The sequence below is a fragment of the Nomascus leucogenys genome, chromosome 1a (genome assembly GCF_006542625.1).
Source record: "Nomascus leucogenys isolate Asia chromosome 1a, Asia_NLE_v1, whole genome shotgun sequence".
NCBI lineage: Eukaryota > Metazoa > Chordata > Mammalia > Primates > Hylobatidae > Nomascus > Nomascus leucogenys.
This window is the reverse complement of record NC_044381.1, coordinates 35401443-35416523: the sequence shown is the minus strand read 5'-3', so window position 1 is coordinate 35416523 and position 15081 is coordinate 35401443. Positions and strand designations below refer to the sequence as shown.

Sequence of the window (15081 nt, the reverse complement as noted above, 5' to 3'; positions counted from 1 at the left end):
GCTCTGTATATTAAAATATCCCCTCAACTCATTGAAGTGGAACAAAAATAAGGTCACTTGACAGGACTATAATTGTAATCACACTCTACAGCTTTACTTCCTGCCCTTTAGTAGTAGGACCATTTCCTTGTCCTTAAACGCTTCTAAAATACCAGTTTTAATGGCTATATAGTCTTTCATTTATGATTGTATAAGGATTCATTCTGTCATTGTCTTGTCATTCACATAGGTTATTTTCAATCATAAAAAACTGTAATGAACATCTGCAAGTTTAGATTTTTGCTCTCACCTATTGTTTCCTCAGACAACTCTAAGTAGTAGAATTAATGGATTAAAAGATACTTTTTAAAGGCTCTGACTCTTAAAATGTGTTGTTAAACTCCTCAGGTCTGCTAACCAGATCTTTATGCTGTACTTGTGTGATTTATTTCGAATCTAAGGGAGCTTTTCCTTTTAGTGCTGAATCATACTGAAATCCTTGTTTAACCTGAGTTAAAGTATAGTTGCAAGGGAGCTATCAAGACAAATAATTACAGCGATGGTGAAATGAATACAAGTCAAACATCCCAATCTGAAATTCAAAACGTTTTGAGCACACCAACATGATGCCACAAGTGGAAAACTGTGCACATAAGTACTTAACACGAACTTTGTTTCATGCCGAAAATTATTTCAAATATTATATTAAATTACCTTCGGGCAATCTATATAAAGCATATATGAAACGTGAATGAATTTTATATTTAGACTTGGGTCCCATTCCCAAGATGTCTCATTATGTATATGCAAATATTCCAAAATCTGAAAAAAATCCCAAATCCAAAACACTTCGGGTCCTGAGCATTTTGCATGAGGTATACTCAACTTGTAATATTTTCTATGTATAGCCAAGTTTGCACATACATAGGTTACAACAACCCATCGTGTCTTAACCTTTCAGTCTGGAGGCCGGAGTTTTCTTTTTACTTTGATTGTAAATTGTATTCAGATTTTAGAAATGTAAAGCTTAGAGAAATGTGCGTCTCAAAATTAAGAAAGCTATGCCCACTGTTAAAGATTGGGGCATGGAAACAAAGTTGGACAGTGTAGTAGAAAGGTCCTAAACAGGGGATTTGGTTCTTATTTTTGCTATCAAGCAGAAGAGTCAAAACTGTAGGAGTCTAAACCAAATCAGGTCCACCTGGGAGTCTTTAAAGTTTAGGGTTACTTAGCATGGGGATAGTGGTATAGCAAATAGTTGCATAGATTTTACTCGTGGGCTGGTGATAATATAGTGAGGATTCACATCCACCTGTAATCTGGGTAGAATATTTATGTGAATCATTTTGGTTTTTTGGTTTTCTTTTTAAAATTTTTTTAATCGTTTTGGTTTTCTTAAGTTTTGGTTTCTTCATTAATAAAATGACAGAACTGAATTGCCTAGATGATATTCAGAGTTTCATGTGGTTCTGTTAGTCTGGGATTCTACAGTGGAATTTTGTCACCGCTTTTGGCAAGAAGTTTACCTTTGGTGGCCTACGAATAAAAACCACGTTGGCACAATGCCATTTATCATATGGGATAATTCTGTGTGTTTATATAATCATTTATGTTAGTTTCCAAATGTGTTAATAATGTACAGTATCTCATTTGATTAGCTCAATCTGATGATGAAATAGGTCAGAGAGATATTATGTTTATTTTCCTGATGAAATAAAACATGGTGGTTTGAACAATTTAAATTTGATCATCTTACTTGGTATGCCAGCCACTAAGGATGAAATCCTGCCACTGAGAAAGAAAACCCAGTCAGGAAAGCTTTCTCACCCTTATCTATCTAACAAATTGTACATATTCTCCAAGTTCTGACTTGAATGCTGGTGAAGCTTTTCTTGATAATCTCTTCTACCGCAGCAGAGTAGAAACACTTTGATCATTCTCCTCAGGACTCAGGATTTTAATTATCTGTTTAATGCCTTTCCCTTCCACCCTAGTGAACTACTCAAGTTCAAATACCTTGTCTTACTCATTTCTGCACCTCATAGCCCACACTGTACCTGGCATATAGAGATGCTTAGTGAATAATTGCAGAATTAAATGAAAGAGTCAAGGTGATGTGTTGCAGAGTGAGGAGAGCTTGGGCTTTGGGCTGGCGGAAGGAGGTGTCATCGTATACATTTTTTAGATTGAAATTTTGCCATGTATATGTGTTTAAAAATTTAAAATCTAGTTGAATAAAAGGCGGGGGTGGGGGGTCGGTAACCAGGGGCCAAATCTATCTATTAATTAAAGTAACTTTGAATTTTTTTTAAAATGGCAATTAAAACTCATGTTCATGGAAAAAATTAAGTTCCTGTTTTAGTTTTTCCCTAAATGATCTTGCCGTATCACATAACAGCAGTCTTGTAGTCAATCAAGACTGGCTTCAAGTGGTGAAATGGAATTTTTTAATTCCCTGGAGAGAGAAATCTTTACCTAGTTAAGCTTTGTGTTATCTTCATGTTTTTATTTGTCTAGTGACTTCTTATTGAAAGAGTAGTTAAGAAAAACCCTTTAGCACTGACTTTTTCAAATTTACCGTAATGTAATGACCTCTTTGAAAGGAGAAGTACAGAGTGTATTTTTCATAATGTTACTTAAATTCTGTAGACATGAAACTAGATATAAAACCCTTATGTTCTTGGCTCATACACCACTATAAACCAAATCTGCAAATTAAATACAAAGACAACTACAAAAAAAAATTCAAATGAATACAATTATTCCATGTGACAGATGATGTTTAGGTTTTGCAGTAGAAAAAAATAGCTTTAGGTCTAATTCCATTTTAAATCTGTTTCTGTATTTTAACTTCAGTGATAATAAAAGCTGTGAGTAGTGCCTCTTCTCATCAGTAATGTTATGCAGGAGGGTATTAATGACTTCAAGGCCTTGTTGGTAAGTTCAGGATGAGACATCATACCTAACCAAAACACTTGACAGCAAGCATTCCTCAAATACAGGTTTATAAGTTTTACTGAGATATCATCCATTTTGTTCATTGGAAGATAAGGTTAATTTTTTGACATTATCGAAATCTTCATTAAATGATTTTCTAAACCAGTTATTGCTGGAAATGAGAATGGAAAAACATTGCATGCCTACAATTATATTTACTGCTAACAAATGTTTGCAAATTGTACTACACATGTAGGACCCATATAACACTTGCATATAATAAAGTACATATATGGTATTGGCTGTTAGGCTATTGGCTTTTGAATATGCATGCCATGCCTGTATTGCCATATGCTCGATTCAAATTCCCTTTATTTTTTACTCTTTCTTTTACAATGACCATGAAACTTATGCTGTGTGTAGTGTGCCACAAGGACATTTGGCCTGAAGAGGATCTTCACACAACTGAAGAAGCAGCAGTGAAAGCCTAGTGCCAGTGTTGAGACAGTGGCTACTCATGATCTTGAATGTTTATCCTTGTTTTTAGATATCTTTGAAATGAAAATATGTTCTCAAACCTTGTACCCAATTTATACAACCTTTTTTCTCCCAGCATATTTGGGAAACATTGTTTAGCAAATATTTTTCTGATCACTATCTAAGGAGCCAGGATTCAGAGATGTGAAAAACAAAACAAGCTTGGCCCTTCCTAAGGCAATGAAAGACCCTTTAACAGCAAGCTATAAATGGATTGATTTGCACTGTTCTAAAGGTATGCAAAGACCACTATGGAACATATTGAAAGGAGCTACGAATTACTGTGAAGGTAAGGGTGAGGTTTAGAGCACATAATGGCAAAGATCCTGTTGAAATAGGGTCTTAAAGGATGAGTCAGATAAGAAGATAGGTTTAAACTAGACAGAGAGGTGGTATGTGTAAAGACCAAGGTCATGAAAGACATGATTATTATAAAGGTGAGAGGTGTGTGGCCCTAGATAGCATTTGCCATGTGAGAAGTAAATTGGAACCCCAAACTAAAAGTCCTGTTAGACTAGGTGTTTAGCCCTTATCTCATCAGCATAGGGGAGCCATGGTGATCTGAGAACTAGGAGAGTATTCAGGGAAATATTTTTTATGTATATCAGTTACCACATTGTATTACAGTGTTCTCCTTCACTTGTCATTGGAGCTCTTCAAGTGCTGTGACCATTAGTTATTGATCTTTGTGTACTAAGCTTTTGGTAGAGTAACTGATAAAAGTAATGCTTAGAAAACATGGGTTGAATGACTAATCATGAGTAAAGAGGATTTAGGAGAGAATTATGACAATCTTCTATGGTGGTAGTTTTAATGCTTTGTGGGTCACAGACTCCTTTGTGAGTGACTTTGAAAACTTTTCCTTGAAAATGTAAATACGTATACATTTGGCTTATAGTTTTATGGGATTCGTGTACCTCTGAAGCCAGTCCGTGAATTCCTGGTTCAGAATTCCTCCTTAGGAAATTATACCCAGACAGCCATCACCATCACACCTTGTCATGAATAATTTACTGTCTCTTTTAGCAGTCTTTATTATGATTGTGTCTCTTTCTTGTAATTTCCTTGAGTTTCTTTCATACTTAGGAAGCAAATAGCTGACCTGTCTATGAATAAAGAAAGCATTTTTAATAATGATTAAGGTAAAACTTTACTGGTCTGTAAAGATAATAGACAAGTATGTGAATTAAGCCAGCAACCAAGAAACAGCTACTTGAGGAGAACCTGACATTCCTGAATTTGAGTTGAGCAAGTGAGTTGGGAGTCTGCAGGGCCACCCTCAGACTTGGTTTGCTAGAAGGACTCACAGGACTCAGAAAAGCTATTACAGTCATGGTTATAGTGTATTACAGCAAAACCATACAGTTAACATCAGCAAAAGGAAAAGGCACCCGGGGTGAAGTCTAGGAGAAATCAGACACAAGTTTCCAGGTGTCCCATTCCAGTGCCATAGCATAGATGGCCTTAATTCTCTCAACAACAATGTGTGACAACATGCACGAAGTTGTCAACCAGGGAAGTTCACTTGAGCCTTGGTGTCCAGGGTTTTTATTGATGGTCAGTCACTTAGGCTTGCAGCACCTGCATGACAGGCATCAGCCCCTCAGACTTCTACCTGGCCCCCCAGCAGTAATAGGTGTTCACTGTAAATCACATTGTTAGAATAAGCTGTCTGACAAAATTGGTACCATGGGACCCAAGGCCTCAGGCATACAGAAATATTCTTATCAGGGAGAATATTCCAAAGGTTCAGAGCTCATCTACCAGGAGCTAGCCAAGGCCAGTTTTGAAGACAAGTCTTTCTTGGGCATATGCAGGGTTTGAGCAACTCAGTCCTGCTGAGTTAACCCTTTCTTGTACAGCAAGTTAGCTGTTCAGGGAGTTAGCTCTGTCTATCCTGCCCCTGTCTGCCTAGCCACTCCTTTTCTAGATAGAGTAGACCTCGCTGCTCTCGTCATAGATGGCCATTCCGTGTACCTAGACTCCTTTTTATTCCCTTGCCAACAAGTAATTGGAATGTTTGGATTTAAGAACATGCCTGTGCTTTGCAATTTCATGCGACCATGGTGAAATTATGCACACATTCTATCATTGTGATTCAACAAGTATTTTTTGAATGCTGCTGTGCATGAGGCATGGTGTTAGATGGCAGACTGACAGAAATGACTAATACGGGTATCTGGCCTCAAGGAGTTTACAGTTTCATAGGAGAAAGAAAAACAAAACTAGCAATTCTGGTAAGCAATGTGCGTTTTGGAGCGCACTTCATCAGAGAGCATGGTTGAAGGTGTATCTGTGTGTATGAGAAGGTGTTGGTAATAATTAGAAGGCTTCCCTAAGGAGGTCACTCCTGGGGTTGAGCCATAAAGATCAAGTAGATACAAGTGGGCATGAAGCTAGTGTTTTGCCGCCAGTCATTTCTGTAATTAGGTTGCTTCTGTGGTTGGAGCATGTATGTATTGTTACGGGTGTAGTCTGCTTGGCTTCCCTAAGAGAATGCCCCAGTCCTGGCCAGAATATACATGTCTTTTTTAGGGTTTGCACCAAGGGGAATAGAGAGGGTCTGGCTCAGTACAAATCTGTTTCCGTTACTCCATTATCCAGAAAGCCACTGAAATGGCATTAGCCTACAGTTAATGGGTGGTGGTGTTTTCACACATTGCTTCTCAAAGGAGGAGTATGTGAATGTTTAGTTTGGGGCTGGTAAAAAAAAAAAAAAAATAAAAGTATAACCATTACAAATTTAAATGTACTTTGTTTCTAATGGGAAGGCAAATGCTTGCCTTGCTTTGATGAAATTGAGCATAACAAAATTTTTCTATACTTGGAAGCAAAAAACTTCAGGAAAAAACCTGGGTCCAAGTGTTACTACATTTCCTTGGGCTTCTATGTGTATGTGGTTCTTAATATAATTTGAAACTTCTAAGAGCAACAAATAGTTGTTTTTTGAACAGTGCATAGAAATTGTGTGATAATAGGATCAAGAATGTATTATTAGAGTGAATATTTGATAATTTCAAACTGTTAACCTTGAGATTTTTTTCTAATTGAATCTTTCTCTTTTTCCAGCGTTACAGTGTTTCTGCCACCTCTGTACAAAAGACAATTTTACTTGTGTGACAGATGGGCTCTGCTTTGTCTCTGTCACAGAGACCACAGACAAAGTTATACACAACAGCATGTGTATAGCTGAAATTGACTTAATTCCTCGAGATAGGCCGTTTGTATGTGCGCCCTCTTCAAAAACTGGGTCTGTGACTACAACATATTGCTGCAATCAGGACCATTGCAATAAAATAGAACTTCCAACTACTGGTAAGTTGTATAAAATTTTTTTCCTAGATACTACAAGACAAACTCTTCATACTCTGTGATTTTAGAACTGGAAGGGATCATAGAAATTGTCTAATCCAACTCATTCCGTTTAGAGGCAAGAAGTGACTTGTCCATTGTTATAGACTTATAAGAGTAGCCAAGATCCTGCCTCCTGGGTATGTGTTGTTTAAGAAGGTGGTTCCAGGGTGGACTTCCTCTGAGGTCTGTTATACCTAAAAGGATAGATAAAAGCAAACTCTGACAAAGCCCACAACAACATCTTCGGATTGTCTCTACTTTGTTCTCAGAGTGAATTTCTTCTTCCTTATATAATGCTCCTATCTTTTAAAGCAATCACAGTCTTTTAATGAGTGGGGATTCAGAGCAGCACTAAACAGTCTAGATGTTTTCATTTTGTAATTTCAGCTTGTTTTATGATCTTTTGCATAAATTAATTATACATGATTTCTAGAGTTTTGGTCCTTCACCTGTAGTTTACATTTAAAATTTCCTGGGGCTGGGTGCGGTGGCTCATGCCTGTAATCCCAGCACCTTGGAAGGCCTGAGGTGGGCAGATCACTTGAGGCCAGAAGTTCGAGACCAGCCTGGCCAACATGGCAAAACCCTACCTCTACTAAAATAACAAAAATTAGCTGGGCATGGTGGCACATGCTTGTAATCCCAGCTACTTGGGTGGCTGAGGCACAAGAATCTTTGAACCTGGGAGGCAGAGGTTGCAGTGAGCCGAGATTGTGCCACTGCACTCCAGCCTGGGTGACAGAGTGAGGCTCTGTCTCAAAAAAAAGATAATAAATAAATAAATAAATAAAATTTCCTGGCAGAACCAGCAGTTTGAAGGCTTCATAAACTTTTTAATTTTAAGATTCCGGTTTAATATGGAAGTCTGAGCACATGTATTTAACTCTTACCTCTTTCCCCAGATCCCAAAGGAATATAAAAATGAGGGCAACCTGTATTAATGCTAGTGGGATTAATGGTAGAATGCCACCCACATGCCAGCACTTGTGAGGAACTTCTGCAATTTACAGTACAGATGACACCAGACTAGTAAAGAATTGACTAGCCATATAAGAAAGGTTAGTCATAGAAAAGTCCAACCAGTAACTTAGACAAGGGATTGGGGGTGAGGTTAGGGTACAGGGGCAAACTCTCAGTTCCCTTTTAGGAAGCACGTGGCTTCAGTGCTCAGAGGAGCAGACACAGTTGCTCACTTTCCACTCAAGTTGGTCCAGGCATTGTGCTAATTAAAGGAGGAAGCACTGCCGTAGCGCAGAAGGAAAAGGCCAGTCCTCCCCCTGTTCAGCATGATAATGCAGCTCCCCCGTGGTAAGGGTTGGTCGGACTGCAATATCTTTGTGACTTTGATGAAAGCATCTGCAGTTATAATGTGGCAAAGAAAAGGATAATTCCAGAATTTCCCATTTCCTTCATCCGAGCTTGACATATCTGAATAAATATTTACAAAACCTTGTGAAGAAGTCACCTCATTTCTCATGTTTCTAATGAACATATATAAGCTTCTCATTTCCAGCTCTAGGATAAGCAAACAGCAAAAAATTACTAATGAAAAGTTAGGAATTCAAAAGAAGTAGTCTGAACTAGATAGACTAGATGTCATCCTATGAAATAGGTTTACCACATGATAGGGAAGAACTTTCAAACAGTCCAGGGTCTATTTTCAGTTATTCACTATGAAATGAGAACATTTCACAGTTGTTAAAGGTTGCTTTCAGAAGAAAAGCCCAACTGATGAATGTTTTTAAAAATGCACTATTGAGAGCGAACAACAGACTGGATGCCATAATTTTATAGTCAAGTTTGGGACAAGCTTACGAAACTGTTACAATTCAGAGAAAAGACAGTTGGTGAGCATATTAAGAGATATAGGGAACAGATTTAGATGATCCAATATGCTTATTATCAGAATTCCAGAAAAAGGCATGAGACCAGAAAGAAGACAGAATACTAGGCAAAATTAATGAAAAAATATTCATCCAAACACACATAATAAAAAATATCAATTTCAAGAATAAAAGAATTATATAAGCATTTAACACACATAAACATTGGTTACCTATAAAAGGTAAAAAAAAAAAAAAAAAAGGTTCAGATTTTCTGCTTAAATATCAAAGGGCAAATGGAACATTTTTGCAGTCACCTAAAATTCTTGAAATAGGCCAAGATTTTTCATATGCAAAGGCAACAGCCTTCTTGCCACAACTAAGTTCAGTGTACAAGGATGCATGGACTGTGCTGAAAGAAATTACTAGAAATAGGATTCTGTATGATAAGAGATTAATCCACTGAAGATCTTAAGAATGGGAAAGATGTGATATGAAAGAAATGGTGGTAAGCAGTAAACCAGTAAGACTCAGGATGAATGTCAAAATAATTGTAATTTTCTGAAACAACCAGAAAATCTTAATTATTAATAGAAGTTACAAGAAAATGATCTGGACTTAAAAGTCCAGGAGGTTAAGATAGTATAAAAAGTATATATATGCAAACTCTGTTAAAAAAAAAAAAAAAAAAAGCAAAAGATATGTTCTGCCTTTAAAAAATTGGTGGAGCTATTGGCCGGGCACGGCTCATGCCTGTAATCCCAGCACTTTGGGAAGCCAAGGTGGGTGGATCACTTGAGGTCAGGAGTTCGAGACCAGCCTGAGCAGCATGGTGAAACCCCGTCTCTACTGAGATACAAAAATTAGCCATATGTGGTGGCATATGTTTGTAATCCCAGCTACTTGGGAGGCTCAGGCAGGAGAATCGCTTGAACCCGGGAGGCGGAGGTTGCAGTGAGCCAACTCCAGCCTGGGCAACAAGAGTGAAAATCCGTCTCAAAAAAAAAAAAATTGGTAGAGAGATATATATACTGAAATGTGAGTTGTTTGGAAGTGATGAAGATGTATGTGTGGTTTTTTTTTTTCGTTTCTTTTGATATTTTGTTATTGTTTCTTGTTGTTTTTCTTGCTATGAGCATGTACTGGCCTTGGAACAAGAAGACAAGCCAAACATACTTTAAAAAAATATATGATTTTTAAGGAGACGTTAATGGGTATTGTTACAGGTTATTGGTATTAGTGACCTGATGTGATAACTGGGGAAGGTCCTATGATATTGGCGGCAGCTGGCCTTGTAATGATGGCTGAAGAATACAGAAGGAGTAAGTGGGTGCTGACAGAGCTGATGTGCATAAAAGGAGGCCTAGTGGGAGAAGACTGAATGATTCACTTGTTCTGGGTTTGAGCCCTATAAACTGCTGTAATGAGACTCTTTGGCTAAGTGGTGGCAGTGGCCAGCTGCAGGAATTGTGTAGGATTAGGAAAATGGGGGTTGCCACCTACAGTGTTTTTGTTGTTGTTGATGTTTATTTCACTCAAGGCCCTTTTTCAGTAAAGTCATCACCTGGCCTTGGTCCCGTGGAACTGGCAGCTGTCATTGCTGGACCAGTGTGCTTCGTCTGCATCTCACTCATGTTGATGGTCTATATCTGCCACAACCGCACTGTCATTCACCATCGAGTGCCAAATGAAGAGGACCCTTCATTAGATCGCCCTTTTATTTCAGAGGGTACTACGTTGAAAGACTTAATTTATGATATGACAACGTCAGGTTCTGGCTCAGGTAATGTAATTGTTTCTCCTTTTTCCTAAGACATCTTTTTAAAATTAAGCGATACTTATTTTATTAGTTTGCTAATAAGCCAACTTGCTAGAATGTGAGATAGTATAAATAATATTGCAGGTTTGAACCTAATAAAAATCTTTAAGCTTGATGTATATATGACTGTGGCTGGTTTAAAATAGATTAGAACTTACTAATTTTAACTGTTACAAAGCAAGTCAGTAAGTCAGCTCCGTGGTGGTATAAATTTCAAAGCGTTCTCACTTGTATAATCTAATTTGCTTTTCATCACTGTGAGGTAGAAAGGATAAGAACAATTATTCTCATATAGATGAAGCTGAAGGTCAAAGATGTTCAAATGATCTGCAGCTAACCCATTCTATTCAGGATTGTTTAGCAGCTTGATGTTTAAATTTGAAAACAGGCATGACAGAAATGTATTCAGAATTGTGAAGGTTATTTGCTTTTTAAACATTATATGAAATTGTCTTTCGTACAGGCCTGGTTTTTTAAAATTAAACTAATGAACTCTTATGTCATTTTCTCACTTGAGAAAAATGTCTAACCACCTTATTATTTAATGTGGTTTTGGCCCCTAATGAGGTTTTCTTTTCTCAGTTCTATTTGTTGATATTTGTGGCATCAGAAGTAGATGAGCTAATTGTCAGAGTCATCCCAAGGTGGATTTTGGCATAGCAGTGCTTCATGTTTAAACTGAAAGGGGGTTATCTTTTACTTTTTCTTGCATGTGATTTGGAAAAATATTAAGAGAGGAACACTCCTATCCCCTATGTTTTTAGAATTTGACAGTTGGCTAAGAATAAATAGATCTAGGTTTCAGGGCAAGCTTTGTCATTGATTGGCTGTATAACCTTGGTTACAACATGTTTCCTCTTTGGGCTTCTGTTTCCTCATCAAAAATATGGAACCCATACTGTTGATAAAAAACACTTCAAGTGGTTTGTTAAGACTTTTAAATGAGATGTACTATCCTTTGAAAAGTATGAGTCATCTTCAAATAAGGACTAAATTCATGAATAAAGTGAAAATTTGGAAAGCGTATATAATGAAAATTTCACTAATTTTGGTGAAACCCCATCTCTATTAAAAATACAAAAAAGTTAGCCAGGCATAGTGGCATGCGCCTGTAGTCCCAGCTACTTGGGAGGCCGAGACAGAATCGCCTGAACCTGGGAGGTGGAGGTTGCAGTTAGCTGAGATCGCACCACTGCACTCCAGCCTGGTCAATAGAGTGAGACTCCATCTCAAAAAAAAAAAAAAAAAAAATTACTAATTTTATAATTGAGTGATATTAAAGGAATATTAAAGCAGAAGTTGTGACTGGGTAAGAATATAATTCTGAAGCATAAAATCACATCTAATGTTGCAGAAAGCTCATATAATGACAAATGTCTATTTATTTTAAGGAAATGAGTATATATTGGTGTGTGTATATCCATTCATTTAAGAATGAAGAAACTGATTTTATTACCTGAATTATTCTTCTATAGAATTTGGCCATATGTATTCAGTAAGAGAGCTCTCTCCTTGACTACTAGGACACACACAGGCTTGCACTGGAGCTCAGGTCCCAGAAGGCAAGCTTAGGGATTCCTGAAACAGTTGTGCAAGGAAGACATGAGAGTTTGGACTTAGATGAAGCAGTCTTAGTACTGAAGGTGTGATAGTCTTTGGGCAGGAGTGGTGGACAGAGGTTATTTTAGAGCTTTCCTGGGACTTCCCATTTATTCTCAGTTCAGATCTTCAAAAAGATTTTGCTCATTCTAGAAGTCATCCTGCTCAAAACTGTGATAATCAAGGACCAGAGTCAAAGAAAATCAGGATGGCTACAGATATTTGGAATTAATCCCTCAGACCTGTTCTCTTGTTTCTAAACTTATACTCCAGAAAGTCACAGCGCTCATGCCACTTGCCACAGTGGAATAAGCCCACCTAACTGATTAAAGGAATTGGTGTGTGGGTGGCAGTTGATTACTGAATAAGCGTATCTTCATTAACCTTTTAGATATAAACATGAAAAACAATGGAATAATTCTGTTTCCATTTTATATATATATATATATATATTTCTAGATCTATGAGGGACCATAGCTCTCTGTTCTCTGAAAGCTTCTCTCCCTCCTTTTATGCCTTACCCCGCAAAAACTTGTCTGCATTGCTTGCTAGCTCTGTGGCTTTGGGCAGTTAACCAATGTCTCATGCTTGAGTTATTTCATCTTTAAAATGAAAGTGATGGACTCTTTGCACATCATTGGATTGTTGTGAGTTCAAACAAGACAAAATGTTTGCATGAAAGCGCTTGGTAAATTGTAAAGTTATGTCCAAATGACAAGTGTTACTCTTATTGAAAACATACTTGGAGGAAAAATCTAACATACGGTATCAGTTGACCGCATTGTACAAAACTTAGTTTAAGGCCTCCTTTGCCTGTCATAGTTCATTGTGTACTGAATTCCCTCCAAACCTATCCAGGCAGAAGCCATCTTCTGGTGAATAATAGCAGAAAATGCCATCTGTTTCCCTTCTATTCATTATAAATCCTTAATGCCACCTTAGGCATGAGACTAGTTCCTGTGAATAAGTAAATATGTGTTTGTAATACTCTGTTTTTAGTTCTTTCATTAATTGAGGAAAAGGTATAAGCATTTCACATTCTGAATTCTTATGTTTATTACTTAGTACCATGACCATAATTAAGGAAAGGCCCTGTCTCTACCTCTAAAGACTGTGCTTTTAACTTGGGAACTTCAGAGAATACAATGAAGAGCTGGGTTCTGGCAGCTGTACGCCAAGTGTGTGAGTGTGCACATGTGCATATGTGCCAGCTTTTGAAAGTGAGTCTTCTAGGCCAGTGTTTGTTAGGGCTTGTGCAGCTTATGAGCTCTTGTAATATATGCATGTTGTTCAGGTCTTATTTCCTGTTCACTGCATGTGAGGCTGTGGAGTCCCTGTTTCCCTTTTGAAGTTTTCTCTCAAACAGTTCTAAAGGTATAGAAGAGTAAAGCAGAGAATATAGAGATCTAAATTAGGCCTATTCAGTTTTATCTTTAGAAGAAAATCGTTACTTTTTTTGTTTGGTTTTTTTTTGGAGACGGAGTCTCACTCTGTTGCCCAGGCTGGAGTGCAGTGGCGGGATCTCAGCTCTCTGCAGCCTTCACCTCCTGAGTTCAAGCAATTCTCCTGCCTCAGCCTCCTGAGTAGCTGGGATTACAGGTGCGCACCACCATGCCCAGCTAATTTTTGTATATTTAGTAGAGACCAGGTTTCACCATGTTGGCCAGGCTGGTCTTGAACTCCTGATCTCTAGTGATCCAATCACCTCGGCCTCCCAAAGTGCTGAGATTAGAGGTGTGAGTCACTGTGCCTGGCCAATTGTTAACTTTTTAAAAATGCTGAACTATTCATGTGAAGTAACCCAATATAGATAATACAATGGATCAAGATTTGCTTTTTAATTTTAATTGACATCTAGAATCCAGTGATAAAGGGGAAGACAAAAACTTTCCTCGTCCTGTTGGCCTTTCTTGACCATACCATTTACACAAGTCCTGAACCTGTCAGGTGTTTTCAGAATTTGTGTTTGTGATTCCTTTTTCTTTTTTATTACTTGTCTTTGCAATTTCCAGATTAGTCTCCTGAAATTAACTCTTAAGTGTACTTTTAAGTCTGTGGTGTGGCCCTCTGCAAGGCTTTCATAAAATGTAATAAATTAGTATCTACACTAAACAACATAATTAGAATTGATTATTCATAGTGCGAAAGAGCTCTATGATTTAAATAAGGATTTCTGACAGATCTGTTTCTAACTAGCAGCCTCCTTATAAACACAAACAGTTATTTATAGTTAGACTGCTAACTACTTTACAGGAGGTGGGGAGGGTAGAGCAAGAGGAAGAAAGGACCTGTTTGAGAAACTTAAGAAGAGCTTCTGATCGCTTTAAAGATTCAACGTTTGGATTTATAAGCATTTCACATCAGGGAACCAAAGAGAGCAGATAATTTCATTTACTGTCATTGGGTTAATTTGATCTAGTAAGCAGCTTTGAGTATAGATTATAAATGACACCGATTTATGTGTACATAGATTGTATAAATAAGATACTAGTGAGGAACATGATGTACACTGGCATTTTCTTTGTTAGTGTCAATGTAATTTAAAATGACACTTACCGGATGGGGGATAGGATATTAAGTGATTGTCTCACATATAGTGCCACTTAAATGTTGCAGGTAAGTTAGTCAACCTTTTTAAATGAAGTAAATGGCAATACTTAAAAATACATATTTTGGAGAAAGCCAGATTCCATTAGTGGAAAAACAGTGCTCCATTACCAAGGTAAGTTACTTAGCTTTGTTCTTCAAGATACTGGTGTTGCCTGTGTGGCCAGTTGTTAGCAAGTAAATAGCTTTCCTTGAAATAGTTTCTGTGGTGATTTTTACTGATTTATTAAAAAGCCAGAATGTACTTCTGTGTTTCTGCGTTCACATCCTTTTTTCCTCCCATCAGTGAAACTGTTACGAGATTCATCTTTCTAAAATAAGATTTTAAAATTATCTTGCTTCCAGCCATGGCCCTTTTTCTCAGAAATCTTCAAAGGTTCCTCTTTGACCTAAAGCTCTCATTGGTTATTTTGAGCTTGGTATTCA

The 15081-nt window shown here is 37.5% G+C and overlaps 1 protein-coding gene across 2 annotated transcripts in view; it reads left to right on the top strand.

The window, feature by feature from the left end:
* Nucleotides 1-15081, top strand: part of TGFBR1 (transforming growth factor beta receptor 1) — a 47210-nt gene that overhangs the window by 15350 nt on the left and 16779 nt on the right. For both annotated transcript variants that reach the window (XM_030794741.1, XM_030794681.1), the window contains exons 2-3: nt 6523-6768; nt 10183-10413. In XM_030794741.1, the coding sequence (XP_030650601.1) occupies nt 6633-6768; nt 10183-10413 (367 nt within the window). In that variant the 5' untranslated portion in view covers nt 6523-6632. The remainder of the gene's footprint in view (nt 1-6522; nt 6769-10182; nt 10414-15081) is intronic.